At 39.7% G+C, this 13,684-nt stretch overlaps 1 protein-coding gene and 1 long non-coding RNA gene across 2 annotated transcripts in view; one reads left to right on the plus strand and one right to left on the minus strand.

The window, feature by feature from the left end:
• The window catches only part of LOC118170522, a 16,917-nt gene extending 15,430 nt beyond the window's left edge, over positions 1-1,487 (minus strand). The window contains exon 1 of the long non-coding RNA XR_004752755.1: positions 1,477-1,487. This is a non-coding gene — a long non-coding RNA (uncharacterized LOC118170522). The remainder of the gene's footprint in view (positions 1-1,476) is intronic.
• MTF2 (metal response element binding transcription factor 2) overlaps positions 1-13,684 on the plus strand; it is a 27,045-nt gene that overhangs the window by 2,449 nt on the left and 10,912 nt on the right. Inside the window, exons 2-7 of the mRNA XM_035332827.1 lie at positions 7,461-7,659; positions 7,806-7,887; positions 9,406-9,501; positions 9,854-9,954; positions 10,299-10,447; positions 11,996-12,091. Coding sequence (XP_035188718.1) covers positions 7,461-7,659; positions 7,806-7,887; positions 9,406-9,501; positions 9,854-9,954; positions 10,299-10,447; positions 11,996-12,091 — 723 coding nt within the window. The remainder of the gene's footprint in view (positions 1-7,460; positions 7,660-7,805; positions 7,888-9,405; positions 9,502-9,853; positions 9,955-10,298; positions 10,448-11,995; positions 12,092-13,684) is intronic.

Here is a 13,684-nt window from a genome sequence, read left to right on the forward strand (position 1 = left end):
GACTAATACTTTAACTTTGTGTGTGAAATACCTCTAGTTATTTCTTGAAGGAGGACTTGATCAAATAAAAACGCAATCAGCAATGTTTGTGTTGTTATAGAGCTAGGCAGCTGCTGGGATAAATGCATTCTTCCTTTTCATGGTATGAATCAGTCCTAGTAAGGAGAGTCATACTTCATAAGATCAGAAGATGATTTGGGTCATAAGGGATCTTGGGAGGTCCCCAGTTCTGTTCAGTGTATCTTCAGCCACCAGGCCAGGTTGTTCAAGGACTTAACCAGTCAGCCTTTGAAAGCCTCCAGTGATTGAGGCCACACAACCTCCCTAGGCCTCTGTTTCACTGCTAAGCTGTCTTTATGGGTGGAAAATTTCTCCCCTATATTCATCAGAACATATTTCTGCCACTTAGACAAATGAAGTCGTCTTTCTGCCGTGTGCTACCGTGAAGAGGCTAATTCCATCTTGCTAATCCTCTCATAGGCTGCTGCTAGGTCTCTCTGAAGCCATTTCTTCTGCAGGCCAAATAATCCCAGCTCCTTCAGCCTCTACTCACAGGCCAAGTGCTCTAGTCCTTGACCGCTTTGGTAGCCCTACAGCGAACACATGCTAGTTTTGTATCTTATTTTGCACTGGGAAACCCCAGATGCAATATCCTTCATGTGTAGAAGGGAACAGTCGCTTCCCTTCAATCTTCTGGCCAAGCTTCTTTCTAGTGCTCAGTTCACGGACTCAGCTGCTAATCAGCTGAGTTGGCTTCTGCCTCTTTTAGTTCGTAGTACCACTTTTTTTGGAAAAAGGCAGAACTTATTACTTTCATCAAGAAATGTGATGGATGTACTTTTGAAAGGACATATATATATATATATATATATATAAAAAAACTAGTGAAAAGATGTTCTGTCACTAATTAGTATAAAATGATTTGAAGTGTCTAACCATACAGAGTAATTTGGAGTGAAAATCAGCTGAAACAATGGCAAGTCTTTTTCAAATGATTAAAAAAAACACAACCATCCTATTGGGATAGCAATGTAAGTGATGTATTGCATGGAAATCACTTCTGATGATGATGAATACTATTATGTTAGACCTGAGTAGTGCTGGGAATGAAACAAGTTAAAATTTCTCATCTTGCTACCATGGAGCAGCTCATCTAGAAAGGGGTTTGCCCTGAAACCTTCATGCCTAAGTCTTCACGCGTTAAATGATACTCTAACCTCCCCATCCTTGATGAATTTGTTTAGAATGGCTTGCTTGAGTGGGCTTGCCACACATGTTTAAATAGGAATGTGCACTTGACTCGTATGGAACTGTGGGACCAGGTGGGCTGCTTTCAGGAGCACGCAGGTAACTGATGTTCTTGTGGGGCTGCTTTTTGTCATCTGAGGTAGTGGAGAACAGGGATAGTCAGCGATGACTAGAGAGAGCAAATAGTAAACCCATCTTTAGGACAGGCCGAAACGTCAACCCAGGAACCACAGAATGGTTAGCCTCACTTGGGTTAGTGGAACAATTTTGAGAATGGATTTCTTTTCCCACAACCATTGCTATTTGTTTTTTTTAGGTTGAGGTATGCCTAGGTTAGATTTTGATTATCCTTTTTTCCTGCACATTAGTGATAAGGCTTAGGCTTTTCATTATACCAGAACATAAAATAGTGTGAAGATAAGATGCTAAAAGTACACCTTGTAGATGTTCTGTGACACTGCACATTGGAAGTGGCTCCATGAATCAGTACAGAAGGACAGACAGACTGTTTAGACATGTATTGGAGCTTCTGCTTATTAGGAAGTTGCTATACTTACGTAATAGTGTGTTTCTGTATGATTGGAACAGTGACTACAGCAACAATTTTGCCACTATCACAAGCAAAGTGAACTTCCTAGCTCTTTTGGATCAAACTGATTGTACGTTTGGATTTGGGGCAAGCGTGGGAAGTATCCTACTATGTCTGTCTTTGCTTGTGGCCCAGCAGTATCTTTTTGTTTGGGGGAAGGGGTATTGCTGCCACAGTGAGCCAGTATTTTGGGTTGGAACTAGATCATCTTCAAGGTCCCTTCCAACCGGAACCATTCTATGATTCGAATGTTGTTCAGCATTACATCTGATAAACGGGAGAGATGGTGCAAGGAAGGGAGAAGAAACATGCAGTTGCAAGCTAGCAGCTGCATCGGAAGCATGGCTTTGGACTTGGTTATGCAGTGTTGGGTAAATGTGCTAAGACTGGCTCCTAGAAGAGATTAATTCCCACCCTTTGGCTGTGAGTTCTTGCTGCTTACCTGCTGTTCACCTGTCTAGTCACCTTTGCGAGGTGCTTGAACTTGTTTAACGTATCAGAAAAGTAATTCACAATAAGGGGGAGAAAATGGATAGGAAGCTTATGGTGAAGTCAGCCTGTTATCCTGGAGCTGGTGGGAGGGGAGCAAGCTGCTGTGTTGAATCAGTCACACGAAACTGTACTGTTTGGTGTGTTCCCAGTCTCTCCCCTGTGCCCCCCCTCTGGTCCCTGTGAGATGCTCACTGTCCTGTGTTAAAGAGCAGAACAGACCACTGCCATTTTACAACCCTTATTCATAGCTGAGGGTGTGTTTTGCTCTTTTAAAGGTTAATGGAAGCATGCATTTCATCTAATTTTAGACAACAATTGAAACTGAAAGGGTGAAGGGATCAGAACATAAAATGATTATCTCTAGTTACTATAAGAGGTCTAGTGAATGAACTTGTGTGATATCACCTTTTCTAGTTTTGAGGCAGCTTTGGGATCTATGAGTTGTCTCAGTAGGATGCAGTGTGTATATACAAGTAAATATCAATGTGTGCCATTTCTAGACTGAGTTCCTTCTAAACCTGCTGGACTATCCAAGCTTGGCTTCCCTTCAGTGTGGCTTGTATATACTGGGAATAAATAAATAATCTCCAGGTCCTTCTCCTGTAAGTTCTCAGTGAATTAAAAGTTTCTGTTAATGTTTTGGATGCTTAATTGCTAACAATGTTTTTGAATTGTTTTTCAAAACCTGGGCTTATAGGGTAGTGATCACCTGTAACCGCTGAAGTATTTGTGAATCACGCGGTCCTTCTGAAACAAGCTTCTTGAAATTGCCTGGGCTGTATGCTCAGTGATATGCTCTGGCAGTGCCAGCTGAGGGAGTTCCTGTCCCAAGCTGCTTGTTTGCATTTGCTCTGTTTTGCTGACCAACCATTCCGTGAAACTAACCAGTGAGCTGAGCTGCCTGGAGAAATGGCTGGAGAGCTCTTCCTAACAGCAGTGCTGCAGAGCAGCTGTTGTGACTGAAGAAGTGCAGAAGTATGAGTGACCTACCCTGGTACTTGGAAACAAGCCATTTGGAAACGAGAGGGTGAATGCTGCCATCCTCTTCCCATCTTTTCTCCCTGGCTTCCCCATGTCTTCTTATAGGGCTTCTGGGGAGAAGTGAGAGTCAGAGGTGCTGCATGAACATTCAGACTTTCTAACCTCCAGTAAAGATACCTGGCAAGTTCTAATTTTGATTTTAGTAGATACAATGCTATGAATTGTATCTTGTCGTCAGGTTGTCATGGTTCAGTCCACTTACTGAACCAGATTTTTAGGTAGCTTACTTTCTGAGGGAGTTTGCCATTCCAGTTGACAAAGCATGACAGCGACCTCTTCCTACTGCAGCGTGTTACTGTAACTTAATTCATTAAGTAGATGAGTAGAAGGGCTTCTGCTTGTCTTACTTGAGAATATCTGTGGTTATGATCGAGGCCCTGAGGTGAAAAAATGGGTGTTCTCAGTACTTCACGAGATTACCTTATGAAGGAATGGTCACAGTGCATTTCCTATTTTGAAGCATGTTTCAACATGCAGACTGAATTCCCCTACTACTGAAGAATTGCATGGGTACGTAAGTACTTTCTTTGGACTTTTAAGTGCTTGAATAAGAGTAGAGCCACAGCATATAAACTGTATTGAATAAAAGATATAAAGCTTAGTGCATGCTTAAGTTGGACATTCTGTATGGCATGCAACAAAGCTCAGTTGTGCAAGGTAAATGAGATAAAGTTTTTATATTAGATGCATTTTTTGGGGAGGGGGAGAAGTAAGACATTGAATATTCTGCAGTGAGAAGTGGTAGAAGGGAAATCTTAAGATGGTGAGTAAATTGTTACTTAAATGTTACTGATTTTATTGGTAATCCTTTAAATTGGTGGGAAGATGCTGTGGATTAGGGAAGACCTGAAAGCAAGTTCCTTAAAAATGTAGAACACTTAGATCGATTTCAAAATGACAAGGGATTAATGTAACTTGCATTTTCATTTAACATCCTATAAAAATTGATTTTAATGGTTAGTGTAACTTTTGGTAATGGTTTGTTAATTAAAATCAACCCGTTAAAACGGTGGCTGTTCCCACTAGATCTCTATTAAAACACTGAGGACATGTTTCACTGAGGAGGAATTTCTGATCCATGTGGAAAGCAACTGCTAAGCTTAGCAGCAACTGTCAGCCTGTTTTCCAACTAGCCCTGTTTTCTGTCTACACATCAAGTTACACCCAAAACTGCCTCGGCAGGAGCTACTTCATGAGCTGTCCGGTCATCACTTCAGCAGTGTTATCTCCCATAGGGCGGGCAGTGTGGGCAGGGGAGAGGTGACTGCTTCATTGGCTCAGACCTTCATGGTGTGTGAGTCGAGATCCTTTGGTGTTTGCAGTATCTATTGTGAATTTAGGCTGTTGTACAAGGCCATGTATGGATTCCGTGTAGAAGTGCTCTGTACTAGGAAATGATGCACTAGGCACTTAAGTTAGTCACTTAAGTTATACTTTGGAATTGGGGACATTTTTTTCTGTACTAAAGAAGTCTTCACAAGCATATGATAACTTCTTTTGTAAAACTCAAAATATTTTGCTTGTTGATTTGCTTTTTTAATTGGAAATCTGTACTAGGTTACATATAATAAATGATCTGACTGTCTTTTTGCTTACTGTGTCCAAGATCTTTCAGACCCTTTTCATGTGCTGTTATAGAGGAGACATTGTTACTATTTTTCAGCCACTTCTTCTAGTCCTATAAATCAAACTGAATAGAAAGCTGGAAAGAACACCTTTGAATGTCTAGAAGAGTTGTTCTGTCAACACATGCATTAAACTGTTTCAAGGTCCACTAGACTAGTCAATTTGCTTTGGATGCTTTAGAATACCCACTGCATTTTATTGACCTGTTTAATAAGCTAAATCAAGTTCCTAGATGTGATGATGTAACTTGTAGTATCAGAATACTTTGATACTAATGATGATTCCTTTCCAAAAACCAAAAAGGCAGTTTATAGTTTCACAGCTATTTCTAGGTTGATTTGGTCTAACCTTGTCTAGCCTTTGAACATTGCTTTATGCCAGCTTGGGCATTGATGTAGTCAGAGGAGTTCGGGGAATTGAAGTTTTAATCTTCATCCTCAGGTTACTGGCTGATTTCAGACATGCTTGTTTCAGAGCCTGTTTGGTACTTGGGTATGTAAATGCTTGTACAGATACAATGGAGAGAATAGAAGGTGGCAGCAGCAAGCGTTAAGAGCTGGCATGTTTCAAAGGCTTTTCCAAAAGTTAAAGCTACTGCACAAGAAAAGGGATAAAATCTTGCAGTGATGTACAGAAGATGGTGAGTTCAAATGATGAAGTACTTTAAGGATATGAGTTTATTTGCAGAAGGTGGCTGGCCAAACAGAAGAACTTCAAGCTACTGAGTAGCTGGGTGATGAAATGGCAAGTGAAATGTGGTGCAAAGAGAACACAGTGGGAAGAGAAACAGTAAGCTCTGGACTGACTGCAGTTAGAATGAGAACCCAGAGTTTCTAATAGTTTGAAAATTTTTATGCCGTGCCTGATGGCACTGCTGGGGGGAAAGACTGCAAATGTTATTCTTAAGAAGTAAAATGACCCAGGCTAATGGGTTCAGCTACAGCGATTCTCTTGTTATAAACCTATATTTTGAATGCTGTCTGCATCCTGGCTTCTTTGTCAGAGGCTGTAGTATCATAGAATCATATCCTAGAATGACTTGAGTTAGGTGGTCTTTAAGGTTCCTTCTAATTCCAACCCCCTGCCATAGGCAGGGACACCTCTCACTAGATCAGGTTGCCCAGGGCCCCATCCAGCTTGGTTTTGAACACCTGCAGAGCTGGAGCATCTGCAGCTTCTCTGGGCAGCCTCTTCTAGTGCCTCACCACCCTCATAGTAAAGAATTTTCCTCAACCTCTAATCTAAATCTCCCCTCTTTTAGTTTAACAACATTCCCCCTTGTCCTGTCATTATCTGCCTGAGCAAAGAGTTGCTGCTTTTTTTTTTTTTTTTTTTTTTTTTTTTTTTTTAATAAGCCCCCTGAAAGTATTGAAAAGCTGCAATAAGGCCAAGCCTTCTCCAGGCTGAACATCCCCAGCTTTCTCAGCCTGTCCCAGTAGAAGAGGTGATCCAGCTGATCCAGCCCTCTGATCATCTTTGTGGCTTTCTCTGGACCTGCTCTAACAGCTCCATGTCCTCCTTGTGCTGGACTGGGGGCCTCAGACCTGGATGCAGCACTCCAAGTGGGGCCTCGCAAGGGCAGAGCAGAACAGTCATCTCCCTTGACCTGCTGGCTGTGCCTCTTTTGGTGCAGTAGGACTTGGGGAAAAACAGTGCTAACATTAAACGGCTTTTATGTGAGAAGCAGCAGAACTTACATTGCAGGATCATGAGGGGCGGAAAAGAAATGGGGATTCTAGTAATTGTGAAAGTTTGATCTTAGGTGTGAAGAAAGGCTAAAACACCTCACACTTTTCCTTTCTTATTCTAACATAGAAGTAAACTGTCCTATGTTAGAAATGTAACACAGGAATCATTCCTGGTCTGGAAACCTCTACAGCTATGTTTAGTGGCAAAACATGTTACAGTATTGGGTGTATCTGAGTTAACTTAGACTTTGAGTTAGCATAATGCTCAACCTACTGTTCCCCCATACACCATGTCTTACTACTCTGAGTAGTTAACTGCTGTGCACCACATCAACTATAGACTGATACTCTCACTACTGGGGTAGTATAATTGTCTTAGGACCCTTTTAGTTTCCTTGGAATTCTAGAACTCTGACAGTGTCCATAGTGATTCATATTTGCAGAAGCAATCCTCCACTTGTTTTGATGCATTGTTTTGATGCATTCTCGATGCTTCTGGTACCCTCATGAAGAGATTGAGCAGAAAAGTTGTTTGAGTGTCCCTATCCCTATTTATGTTAGTGTCATAGAAGATTCTTCTTTTATACAAACTTGTCTCTTTCAAATTTGTGGAGTCTTGTAGTTGCAGAGTCTGAAAATACAACCAGCTTCTTAGGTAACTGAAGTTCTGGAGGTAGCTAAGTGAATTCTATTGGTAAATCACTAATATCTAAAATGACAGTTTTCTTACTTTACTATAGTTTTGTTTCCGTTTTCTCTTGCTTCTCTTCTTTCAGAGACTCTACAGCGGTGGGTAATTCACTGGTCCATAAGCGGTCTCCTTTACGTCGAAGCCATAAGACCTCAGCATCCTTGACCAAGCTGTCATTACGTGATGGGCAGAAAGCCAAAAAGCCACTGTGTAAATTTGAAGAAGGTCAGGATGTCCTAGCTAGATGGTCAGATGGCTTGTTTTATCTTGGAACTATCAAAAAGGTAAACAGTTGTTTAACCTCAATAGAGTCTTACAGTATATGTTGGTTAAATAAGACAGTGTTGTTGTTTCACTTACTTAAGATTAAATATATTCTTCTACTTAGTTCTTTTACTCATGGCTTCATGGCTGTATTCATGTTTTTCAGATAAATAAACTGAAACAGAACTGCTTCATTATATTTGAAGACAGTTCCAAATCCTGGGTTCTCTGGAAGGACATACAAACAGGCAAGGACTTCAGTGAAGTAGTCATTGTTTGGTATTTTGTTTAGATTATTATATCTGTTAAAATGATTGTATTGTATGATTGTTTCCTAAAGAGCAATATAGTTTTAATGTGACCCAGGGTCACGAATTAGGCAATTAAAAAACAAACAAAAAGCCTCACCTCTTTTCAAAAACTCTTTTCACTGAAGTTACCTTTTCATTTTTTTTGTTTTCCCATAACTATGTGCAGGAAGGGTAGAACACTTTTAAAAATAATCACGTTTGTGTTTATTTGGATGGGAATAGAGTATAATGCATGGGAATAGAGTATAATGCTGTCTTAACAAAAAACTCCAGGACCTCATTTACACAGAGTTTGACTTCCTGTTGTTTTCAGTTGAAACAGCGTAATGTAGAAAGAAACCAAAGACTGGAAGATCCTGCATTTGAATGGATTTTTCACACTTAAAAATAGCACCATACTCTTTCACATACGAAAGTACGGGGGTATTCAAGTACTGTAAATAAATGATCAATTATCAAGTGAGATGTCTGTTTTATATTAACTTTGGTTTTTCAGATATTTTGGGACTAGCAAGTGCTTTAATAATCTAATGCTAATAAAGCATGGATAGGAATTTCAGTGAGTTTCATCTGATCATCTGAAAATCAGTTACTTTTACATGATGATGAAATAGTAATGGAAAGCTGATCTGGCTCCTGCTGATTCTTGATATTTAAACACTATTTACTAAGAGGAAAAGCTTTGCATTCATAATAGCAAATGTTTTATTTCTGAGAAGATTTTAACCTTTTTTATATGACACTAATTTACGATCTTTGAGTCATTTATGGTAACAGTCAAACGTTAGTTCATGAGTATGATAACAAGTAGATTAAATAGCTTGTATTTTAATCCAGGTTTTTACCCTGATATGTGGTGTAACTGAAGCAAGATGTACTTTTTATTTTTTTTCCAGTCTAAAAGCTAACATTTCTCTTAACCTGTACAGTTATTGTGTGCTTTTGTTTCCTTGCAGATATTTATAAGAAGTAATAACATGTTTCCTAAGTGTGTTGTAAATTTAAAATTTAAAGCACTTTGGGCAGATCTATTAAAAAGACATGCACTAAATTGTGCATGTAGTATGTGCATGTAGTATAGGAAGATGTAAACTGCTTTGAATACAAAACACATCTGTCAATTGTCCAGATAGGATTTGTCGATGCGTATTTTTCAATCCGCTTTTATATTCTTTATTCAAACATTTAATTTTTGTTGTTTATATTGAGGAACCATGGAATACATAGTCAATAGACAATATAGCCTATATCTATCCTGCAGCCTATGGTAAGTGATGCAGACACTTAGTCTGTTCAAAATGTGTGAATTTATTTTTTGTTAGGGAGTTTGGCTCAATAGCAATCTGTTTCTACAATTCACGGATCTGTAACTCATTACCAAAAATATATGTGATGACGGCCCCAACTGCAGATGTAGTCTTGGGGAGGAAAAATCATACCTTTGTCTTTTTCTAGGAGCCACTGAAAGTGGGGAAATGGTCTGTACAATATGTCAGGAAGAGTATTCAGAAGCACCAAATGAAATGGTTATATGTGATAAATGTGGGCAAGGTAACTAGATTTTTTTTTCCTATTTCCTGCATTTTAAAAGACATTTGTTTCACAAAGGAGGATATTTACATGGCTATCACTGATTGCTCAACTGATCTTAAGTTTTATAACCCTTAGAGGCTATTAAAAATCAGTGAATAATTATAATACGTGTTAAAATAACTAACACCTCTTCTGTAAGTAAAGCTACTTTTTTACTGAGAAAAGTTAAAGGACCATTTTGAATGTTACTGTTTTTTGATCAGAGTTTTGGCACTTGGCAAAGGATAATGCATTACAGTTGGATTAAAATTATATGTAGTTATTTTTATTTTGCCTTCTTTTTTACCTTGGTTAATCACGCTTATTATAGGTTATCATCAGCTGTGTCACACACCAAATATTGATTCCAGTGTGATTGATTCAGATGATAAATGGCTCTGTCGACAGTGTGTTTTTGCAACAACAACAAAGGTATGTTCCTAGACAAAACTCTTCTTAATATTCCCAAATTGCTCACATAACTTGTATAAATTTGAAACCAGCAAATAATACTGCGTTTTTTCAGCAACTTCTCTCGTTGACTTCGATCTGGATGAAAAAGTTTTGTATTTTGGGAATTAATCTTTACTTTAGAAATAGGTGACATTCCTTTTTCATTTCATTTTCAAAAAATAGCTGGTATATTAAAGCATAAGGATAGGTGAAAGCACTTTATTTGACTATAGACAAACTTCTGTAACTTTCAAATTAAAGGATTTTAAAGTATCAGGAATGTATGACTACTTTTGTAAACTAGTGTATTTATTTTGGCTCAGAGAGGTGGTGCGCTTAAGAAAGGACCAAATGCCAAAGCACTGCAAGTCATGAAACAAACATTACCATACAACGCAACAGACCTTGAGTGGGATGCAGGCCATAAAACCAATGTCCAGCAGTGCTACTGCTATTGTGGAGGACCTGGAGAGTAAGTAAACAGATAACTATGCAAGAACTTTTCTCCATAATAAAGCTGCAAACTTTGACCCTGATCCTGTACACTTTTACTTGTTACATTGGCTGTTTCCGTTGTATATAGATATTAAAGTTGATGTGGAGTGGAATTTTTAATTACTCATACTGTTATTTTAAAAATATCTCCTGGGAAATATGTTATTAATGTCTTTCATCTTGCCATTCAATTTGTTTTAATTTTGTCATGTGACATCAGATAAGACAAGCCCTTTCTACAACAAACAGTAATATAGTTTTGTTGCATTGCTATTGCTCTATGCTTGAGGTCAGATGGAGTTATTCCTGATCTTGCAGTTGTAGACAGCGTTTTTCTGATGTTAGCACACCTGTCATTAGTCAGAAATGTAAATGTATCTGGACATCAGTTTATTAAATACAGTTAGAATAAACAGCTGTGTTTATTGTGAAGTTCTTTGGATATTTTTTGAAAGACAAGCTTATAAAACCTAAAACTTAAGTTTGTGTATATATAAATAGTGACACACTGAAAAAAGGAGTATTTTATTGATCTTATTGTCTAGATTTGCACAGATGCTACACTGTCTTTGTTCATGTGAATAGTTATTTTGAATTGTTCCCTTACGTCAGGGTCAGAATTAATACAAGGTGGGATACTATGAGGTAGGATCCTGTCTGATTCTACTTCAACATGATGCCCTGTATGGCAGTTATTGCCACAAGCAGCTGGCTCTTTTTTCTCTTAACGGCATTATAGAGTCCTTCCTTGATTCTTCCATTTCTAAGGAATGAGGACATCTAAGTAGATAGAAATGAATACTGTGGTGTCTGCATGGATTAGTGAAGGAGTGAAGTAGCACTGAATATTTGAAGTCAAGGCAAGTCAGAGTCCCACAAAGAAGTAAAGCTTTTGGGGTTGGAACTAGGTGATCTTTAATGTCCCTTCCAACCTGAGCCATTCTATGATTGATTTTGAGTTTATACTCACATAGCAGGACTTTGAGAATTTTGCAGACTTACAAAAATGTAACTTTCAAATTTGCATGGTTCCTTTTCTCAAGGGAGAAGGTAGAAAAAGGGGAAAAAAAAAAAAAAAAAGACCCTAAACTGAGGCTCAGTTTGAGGATTCAAATAGTTGAACCCTCAGAACAAATGTTTGTGATGTATGCGACTGTTGTTGCTTTAGAAAATGACAAGGAAGCTAATCCAGTTTGTGAGAAGGCATTTAAATGTTAAATGGATTTCTTTAATTCTTATGATCAAGAATTAAAAGGTCAGAGGAAATTCAATTTTATTTTTTTAAATAACTCAATCCCTTTACTATTTTTTAAAATTATTATTTAGGCCTCTTTTAGTCAGACTTTTCTAGTAATGGTTCATTGTGAAACTGTGTTACTGAAATGTTCATATTCATATTTCAGTAACACGGGTGACTTTTATAGATAGTGAAAGTTTGGGTCAGAAGATCCCTTGCTTTTTAATTTAAATTGAAATGGTTCTTTGTTACATTTAACATGTCTTGTTTTTCTTTCTGTTGGTGAAGCTGGTATTTAAAGATGTTGCAGTGCTGCAAATGTAAGCAGTGGTTCCATGAGGCTTGTGTGCAGTGCCTCCAAAAGCCCATGCTTTTTGGTGACAGGTAAGAAACTTGAACTATACTTTATGGTTGTCTTTATTTAAAATGTGGAGGGAGTATGTTATAGGTGAGCTTTTATTAAGGCATCTGTAACACATCAGTATTTTCCAAAAGCATTGTGGGAGTCTATTACAGACCACCTGGCCAGGATGACAATGCCGATGAATTATTCTTTGCAGAACTAAGAGATGCCTTGAGATCAACTCCCCTTGTCCTTACGGGGGTTTTCAACTTGCCAGACATCCACTGGGATCACCACACGGCTGACATGAGCAAGTCCAGGAGGTTCATAAAGCACCTAGATGATAACTTCTTGGTGCAGGTGCTAAGGGAGCCAACTAGGAAAGGTGCCCTCCTAGATCTGTTGCTGGAGAACAGAGGGTCTTGTGGAAGACGTGGCAATTGGCGGCTGTCTCGGTCATAGTGACCATGAAGTGGTTGAGTTTAGAATTTATGGTGACAGAAGGAAAACTGCCACCAGAATTTCAGCCCTGGATATGGGGAAAGCAGACTTCAGGCTGCTCAGGGAACTAGTCAGCAAGGTCCCCTGGGAAACTTCTTTTGAAGGCATTGGCATCCATCAGTGCTGGTCAGTCTTTAAGCACTGCCTCCTAAAAGCACAGGATCAGGGAATTCCAAAATATCAGAAGTCAGGCAGACGGGGCAGAAGGCTGACCTGGCTGACCAGGGATCTTCTACTGGAGCTTAGGTGAAAAAAGAAAGTGTACGGCTGCTGGAAGGAGGGCCAGGCGAGGAGGAAGGAATACAGGGATGCTGTTCGTGTTTGTAGTCAGAAAGTTTGTGTGGCCAAAGCCCAACTAGAGTTGGTCTCATGTCAGTGCCTGGTAAAATTATGGAGAAGATGATCCTTGAGGTTACTGAAGCACACTTGGGGGACAGTGCAGTAACTGCTCCCAGCCAACGTGGGTTCATGAGGGGTAGGTCCTGCCTAGCAAATCAAATTTCTTTTTATGATAAGATCACCCATCTAGTCGACTAAGGGAAACCAGCTGATGTGATCTTTCTGGACTTCAGCAAGGCTTTTGTCACAGTTTCCCACAGGATCCTACTGGACAAAATGTCCAGCATACAACTGGAGAGCAGCCCCGCAGAGAGGGATCTGGGGGTTGTGGTTGACAGAAAGTTGAATATGAGCCAGCAGTGTGTCCTAGCAGCCAGGAGGGCCAATCGTATCCTGGGATGCATCAAGCATGGCATTGCTGGTCAGTCGAGGGAGGTGATTGTGCTGTTCTACTCTGTGCTGGTGCGGCCTCACCTCGAGTACTGTGTGCAGTTCTGGGCACCACAGTACAAAAAGGACATGAAACTGTTGGAGAGTGTCCAGAGAAGGGCGACAAAGATGGTGAAGGGCCTAGAGGGGAAGACATGAGGAGCGGCTGAGGTCACTGGGCCTGTTCAGCCTGGAGGCGGAGGGGGGACCTCATCACAGTCTACAGCTTCCTTGCGAGGGGGAGTGGAGAGGCAGGTGACCTTTTCTTCATAAACACCAGTGATAGGACCTGTGGGAACGGGGTTAAGCTGAGACAGGGGAAGTTTAGGCTGGACATCAGGAAGTTTAGGCTGGACATCAGGAAG

The sequence above is a fragment of the Oxyura jamaicensis genome, chromosome 8, assembly GCF_011077185.1.
Source record: "Oxyura jamaicensis isolate SHBP4307 breed ruddy duck chromosome 8, BPBGC_Ojam_1.0, whole genome shotgun sequence".
NCBI lineage: Eukaryota > Metazoa > Chordata > Aves > Anseriformes > Anatidae > Oxyura > Oxyura jamaicensis.